At 36.4% G+C, this 7,239-nt stretch overlaps 1 protein-coding gene across 1 annotated transcript; it reads left to right on the top strand.

The window, feature by feature from the left end:
* The first annotated feature begins 1,540 nt into the window (after positions 1-1,540).
* Positions 1,541-2,675, top strand: LOC133865215 (abscisic stress-ripening protein 2-like). Its single transcript, XM_062301578.1, has 2 exons — positions 1,541-1,795; positions 2,337-2,675. The coding sequence occupies exons 1-2, from the start codon at positions 1,637-1,639 to the stop codon at positions 2,517-2,519; spliced, it is 342 nt and encodes a 113-aa protein (XP_062157562.1). The 5' UTR covers positions 1,541-1,636; the 3' UTR covers positions 2,520-2,675.
* The last annotated feature ends 4,564 nt before the right edge of the window (positions 2,676-7,239 follow it).

Below are 7,239 nucleotides of genomic sequence, written 5' to 3'. Positions count from 1 at the left end.
CACTATCTTTTTTTTTTTTGGTCATAATTGGGGCATTATTATTATTTTTATAAATTTTTTTTTAATTATATTATCACCATTTGAACCTTATTTAATTGAAAATCTTAGAGGAATATTGTCTAATTTCGCTAGGCATTCAGCCCAGCCGGCCCTGCTTCTATGCCATTCCAACTAGTCGTTCATTGAATATATTTTATGTGATGATGATGGTATCTTGGGGGGGCGATCTTCTCTAACATTTCAATGATTTCATTTACAAATATCTCTAAAATTGTAATCCCCATTCTATTTTATAATCGGCTCCATGATCTAAGTTGGCCGATGGCATGTCAGGCTAAATTAATTATGGCGGTTAATTTTTGATATGATCGGTGAACTTGTTACGAATTCAATATAAAATTAAAGGATTATGGTTAAAGAGTATAACCCATTTAATTAAATAGATCGGGTTAGAGTTGACACACACGCGCGCGCGCGCGCGCACACACACACATATATATATATATATATATATGTACGACCCGAATTTGACATGTGACATAATGATAGCTATTAAATTTTTACATAACTTATGTATCCGATATGAATTCAATACAAAATTAAACAATTAAGATTGAGAGGTTTGAGTCAAATAAAAAATTATCTATATATTCTTATACTTATGTACGTTCTTAACCCGAAAAGCCAAGACGATTCACCAAACCTAAAATTAATGGCTGCAGGCCATATGCATGGGTCATGATTTGCATTTACGGATAAAGAAGAGCGAATATTATCCATCAACAATGTAAGAAATATACCCAAGCGTCAGTTAAGACGATTTCAGAAGACCTTTTCTTAAAGGTCTGCGTTAAAGAATAATCATCTCTATATATATATATATATATATATATATATATTATGTAATTCCGATATGCCGCCATGCAATTCATGTCATAAACAATTTCCTAGATTAATTATGTCTGAAACATCCCATATATGAAACTCTAGCAAACACAACATCCTAGATTAACTGAAATATAATGTGGAGGGAGGAAAATTTGCCAGTTGCGAATATATTTATGCCTCAAATGAATATTGCTGAATCATATTTTTTTTTTTGGCTATTTTGAAATAGTCGTGAATTTTAATGTCTACTTTGAAGGAGCATTGACCTCTGAAACATAATAAACTGTATTCTAAAATAATAATCAACTGATCATACTTTTCTATAATTATAAATAGCTCCCATTTAAATAGAGAAACAATATATTACGGTTTATATAATAGACTAATTAGATCTTGACTTCTAGGACTAGGACAAATTTAATAAGAAAGAAATCCAACTTTTTATTGGACTATAAAATCTACAAAGATATAGGATATATACTGGACTCTAGTACAAGGCGAGAAATATCAAATAATATTTATGATCATATCTAGCACCCTCTAGAAAGTTTTAATTGGCACCCTCTAGAAAGTTTTTAATTATCATATTAGAGAGATTGACAAATGATCATATATTAAACCATCAACACGGTTATAAATACCACCCTAACCCAACTAAACCCATTAACAATTCCTTTCTCATTGACGTACACTTGGCAGAATAATTCCTGCATCTTTCTCAACCCATATTCATATATACTCTGCAACCATGGCAGAACAACATCACCACCTCTTCCACCACAACAAAGATGGAGAAAATTCTGTAGATGGAGAAAACCCTGTTGATTATAAGAAGGAGGAGAAGCACAAGAAGCATCTCGAGGAGCTAGGCGGGCTTGGTGTTGCTTCTGCTGGAACTTATGCCTTGGTATAGTCTCCTCCTTCTAGCTATCGTTTTGATGTGTGAATGTGTGTGTGCTATTGCACGTTGGAAATATAGTGTTTTTAATCTGTCCTCAATCTCGGATCTCAAACAGACGAAACTTGTAATACGTACCTAGGTCTATATTGGAAAGATGAGTAGCCCGCATAAATCGAGTGAGTGATTTATAAAGATAGTTATTAATGCTAAGTTTCACATTGTTTAGTTATTACATGAAAATGAGCTTTATAAATAATTATAAGGAAACTTCAAATTGACTAGTCATTTTAGGGTAATAACGCAGATGTGACTAACACTTTTCTATGGGTCGTTATAAAACCAATATCTTTAACTCATGCAAGACCCTAATTGAGGACAGATCAAAATAAGAAAACCCAAAACAAAAAATGTTTTGTCGATCTTGTTTGTCATTCACATGATCATATCTAGTTATAATGTCGAATTTTAAGTGGCATTATCATTTATTTGTGAAATAGTTGTTTTGGTATTAATTTGTTTCAATGACTATATATATATATATGATCAGCATGAGAAGCATGAGGCAAAGAAAGACCCAGAGCAGGCCCACAAGCACAAGGTAGAAGAGGAGATTGCAGCAGTAGCTGGAGTAGGGGCCGGTGGCTATGCGTTCCATGAGCATCATAAGAAGAAAGAGGCAAAGAAAGAAGATAAAGAGGCAAACGGAAAGGAGCACCACCTTCCCTTTTAATTAAGTGTTAATTTGCTCTTTTATATTAATAAGTCATGTCATATATGCATGTTATTGATCATCACCAGTAAACGACTACGTACCCCGAATAATGTTACGATGATGATGTAATTGATGTTCACTTTTGTATTAATGTAAGCTTCCTTTTTCCATGGATTTTAAGGTTTGATAACATTTGTGGCTTCTTAACACACGCACGTCATCTCTAATTGGTAATTTAATCGGCTGAAAATTACGCCTCATTACAAAAAAATTGGTGTTTTGAGCCCTTTTTTTTTTTTAGCCGTTTTCAAAACGGCTCAACACGTAAAGTATTAAAGTCTTGATTTGAGCCGTTTTGGAATTAAAACAGGTCTAATTAGAACCGCTTTGTTAAAAACAGCTCAAAACCGTTGGAGTCGTTTTGAAAAACACGACTCAAACCGAGTTTTGGACAAAAACGACTCCAACTAATTGGAGTCGATCATTTTAAGGACCCTAAAACGGTTCTAAATTTTTTTGAAAAAATAAAATAAAAAATTTGGATAATACCTGATATAGCAAGAATAAAATAAAAGCATAACAAATATATTCATATCTGATTCCATCCCAGCAGCTTTATTCGCTGGCCTACCAAAATTTGAAAAAAAATAAATGAATGTTTTCATGATTAAAGGGAAATGCATGACCACAGCATGATTCCTGAAGGTGTTATTTGAAGGAATTAGGAACAATGATAACTTACTTCAGAGGGTTGGCCAACAGTCTGTTCAATTGTCATAAAACTGGTTTCCTGATTTGACCTGAACCAAGCAAGCTAAAGAGAAGAAACACTGTAATGGAATGGTCAGCAATCATACAACTAATTGCAAATATAAATCGCATACATCCATAACAACATTAATGTCTACCTTCCAGTAAATCTATGCTCCCTAATTAAAGCCCAAGGACCGTGGGGTACCTCACACCATCATGCTTTTTGTACCCCACACCATCATGCTTTTTAAGAAACTCTTGAAGCAAATTCCTCATTTTTAATGCTTCTTCCATGTAGTTATCCTATAGAAATAGAAACTTTAGCCAACTGAAATGCGCTACTAGCTAGAGATAAGTATAATTTTTATTAGATATTGTAACAATCAACACATACACCTGGTTCATATCTATCGTTTGCAAGCCTTCTCCACGTGTAAATATAATGGCATGATTCTGATTTTTTTGGCTTTCCCTCACCTAAGATAGCTGGTCCGGGAAGTTTTATTTTATAAATAATATGTGCGGACATCGACACAATCAAATAAAATACATTATGAGGTTGGATACTGATAAAGGGTAAATTCATGATGTTATACATCCCTAACTGGAAGCTGAAAATGAAAAGATATGAATTTCAAATGGAAAATTTGAATTTTTTACTGAGAATGAAAAGATATGAATTTCATAAAATATGGTTAACTGCACAATAGTCAAATGAACTTTTACCTCGTCTAAAGACAAGATAATATAAAGAAAATTAAAGCGAAATAATAAAATCGAGACAAAAAATTTTTCGTGGTTCGGTTTATGATCTACGTCTACAGGGTAAAGCCTAAAATGCTACATTATGCTCTTATTTCTCTTGATACTCATATTTATAGGAGAATTTGGGTAAATAAGTATGGTAATCAAATCAAATGTGATTTGATTACCATCAAATCTGATTTGATTACCATCAAATCTGATTTATAGGAGATAACAATAATTACAATAAATCTCTAAAATCAAATCTCTTAATATACTCTAACATTTATATGTCGCTTGCTGTAATTCTAAATAGTTATTGTTATCTCCTCCCTCAAAAAGCAGCCAATCCACCACTCTTTCCAACACTATCCACAACAAACCAACCCCCATAGCCAATTTTATTTTTTATTTTTTAAAAACTATTATTTTTCAGTTTGTTTTCCATTAAGAAAATCACCGTGGGTTTCTTTTTCTTCACTAGTTGACAAAGGTCCCGAATTGTCCGAGAGTTCTCAAACTCTCGACAGTTCCAGCTTAAGGCATTTATGGTGACTGGCGGGGGCTGTACAACAGCCTCCACCAATTTTGTACTGTAGCGCTCCACTACCTTTGCGCCCAATCTTCCTTTTTTTATTCATTTGTCCGTATGTGTTCTTGGGTTCGATTCTGTGATTGTCAGTTTTGTGAAGTGGGTATGCATAATTTTGAAGCTAAAGAGAGAGAGGGGGTTGGAGAAATAGAGAAAGATTCACGAAGCTTGGAGTCTCTCATTGCAGAGAGAGAGAGAAGATAAGAAAGAAGATAGAAAAAGTAGGGGAGAAGAGAGAAAGATATTTTAGAAGGAGAAATGGGGGAGAAATGAAAATAAATAGGGGGTGAGCTAGCAGGAGTGGAAGAAAAAAGTTGAAAAACAGGGGGGGAAACCAAAAATTTAGTGGCCTGTGACCCTGACATGCCACTAAATTTTGTGGCCTGTCTGCCAAACACGCCACAAAATTGTGGCGTGTTTGACTAACACGCCACAAAATTGTGGCGTGTTTGACTAACACGCCATTAAATTAGTGGCGTGTTGGTCTAACACGCCACTAGACACGCCACAAATTAGTGGCATGTCAATCCAACACGCCACTAATTATTTTAGTGAGGTGTTACTTTTTTAACATGCCACAAATTAGTGAAGGGTCAAAAAGTACTTTACTGTAGACACGCCACTAAATGCAGAGTTTTTTCCAACAGAAACACGAGCTAGGAAGCCCAAGACCTAATAATCCAATTGTCCGAAATTCCAACCACACAAAGATATGATAAATATTTGGGGCTACTAGCGCTAATTGGAAAATCTAGAATGCGAGAGTTCTAAAGCATAAAAGACAGGGTGTGGAAGCGGCTGCATGACTTGAAATCTAAATTCTTATCACAGGTGGGCAAGGAGATTTTATTGAAAGTTGTAATCCAAGCAATTCCCACTTGCAGTATGAGCATTCCTTCTTCCCAAGGCAATGTGTAAGGAGCTCAATTCTACGATGCGTAAATTCTAGTGGGGTCATAAGGAAAATGAGTCTAAGATTCATTGGATGAGTTGGGAGAAGATGGGGTCTCAAAAGGCAAAAGGAGGTCTGGAATTTCGAGATTTATTGTGCTTCAATAAAGCCCTGTTAGCTGAAAGTGTTGGAGACTTTTGTAGAATCCAAACAACTTGGCAGCAAGAATTATAAGAGCTAAATGTTTTCCAGGTGGGTCTGTGTTGGAGGTGTCTCTTGGCAAAAGACCATCTTTTGCATGGAGAAGTATTTTTTCGGAACGTGATTTTTTACAAGAGGGTCTTATTTGGCGAATTGGGGATGGGAAGCATGTCAAAATTTGTGGAGATAAATGGTTGCCGACTCTGTCGACTTATTTGATTCAAACACCGAGAACACATGTAGCGGCAGATTCCAAGGTAGAAAAGCTCATTGACCAAGATAAAAAGTAGTGGAAAGTGTCCCTCATAAAGGAACTATTTATGAGGGAGGAGGCGGAGATCATATGTCAATTGTCACTCAATAGATATTGGCAACATGATGTGTTGATGTAGAGAGGTACCACTTCAGAGGAGTTCACAGTACACAGTGCCTATCATTTAGAGAGAAAAAAAAAAGGAATGAACTATGACATGGGTGTTAGTATTTTATGTTGGCTACATTCTGGATGATAAAAATACTTTATGTAAGGTTGCTTTTTAAACAGGATTATCGTTCTTATCTTCAAGTAATATGGACAAGTGTTTATTTCAAGTCATATCACAAGTTTTTTAGAAGAAGTCCATGAAAATTCCATGCAATTTTCAAGTCAGTTAAGCCAGTTCCTGTGCAACTGTCCGGACGGGCCTTTGAAGGCATCTGGACGCCCCGCAGTGTCTAGAAGCTTCAGCGTTGAAGACGTCCGGATGTCAGGGCAACACCGTCCGGACGCTAGGTCAAACTTCTCCAATTTCTACACGGAGTTGGATTGCAGTCGACACTATTTGAAAAGTTTCTGCAAGACGTCAGGATGACGTGGCAACACGTCCGGACGCTGTCCAGCATTCTAGAATATTCTTGGTTTTCTTTACAAGCGTGGAAATGAGTTACAGTGAAGACCGTCCAGACGCTCGACCAAGCCGTCCGGACGTGGACCCCATATGGGAAGAAATTGCGCTAATCTGGGAGGAGGTTGCAGAAGACAGTCCGGACGAGGCAATCTTCCGTCCGGATGCCCCACAGCCAAAGTCTGATTCTGACCAGAATTAGGTTTTCTTTAAGCCTATATATAGAGGGCTCTAGGCTTGTTAATTGTAAGAATTTAGTATTGAATTCCATAGTGCTTAAAGAGGGTGTTTAGGGAGAATTGAAGATCCGCTAGCTCTCAAGCCGTTGCTGATGTGTGCTCAACAGTTCGTGTGAAGTCTATCTTAGGGGCCGGCCCTAAGGTAAAGGAAACATCAAAGACCCCTTCAAGTAGAAGACTTGGTTGGGAAGTGTTCACGATGTGCTTCGTGTTATAGTTAAAGGTATGACTACTGCAATGAGTTTGTGAGTACGAGTGCTTTGTAACTTGCTTTGTCTTTGGATAGTGGAATTCCTGGGTTTGGCTGCCTCGGAGTGGTTTTTCTCTTCACAGAGTTTCCACTTCGTCAACAAATATCTTGTCTATTTTATTTTCCGCATTTAATATATTTTGTTGCACACGAACACACACTTGGTTATTTAGAAGTCAATAT

The sequence above is a fragment of the Alnus glutinosa genome, chromosome 4 (genome assembly GCF_958979055.1).
Source record: "Alnus glutinosa chromosome 4, dhAlnGlut1.1, whole genome shotgun sequence".
NCBI classification, from domain to species: Eukaryota; Viridiplantae; Streptophyta; class Magnoliopsida; order Fagales; family Betulaceae; genus Alnus; species Alnus glutinosa.
The sequence above is the reverse complement of the archived record's forward strand: the minus strand, read 5'-3'. Positions and strand labels throughout refer to the sequence as shown.

What these genes read in the sequence shown, in the direction of transcription:
- LOC133865215 (XM_062301578.1), top strand. Translation starts at nt 1,637, where the DNA reads ATGGCAGAACAACATCACCACCTCTTCCACCACAACAAAGATGGAGAA. An exon ending in CTGCTGGAACTTATGCCTTG is followed by an intron (nt 1,796 to 2,336) that starts GTATAGTCTCCT and finishes ATATATGATCAG; the next exon opens with CATGAGAAGCATGAGGCAAA.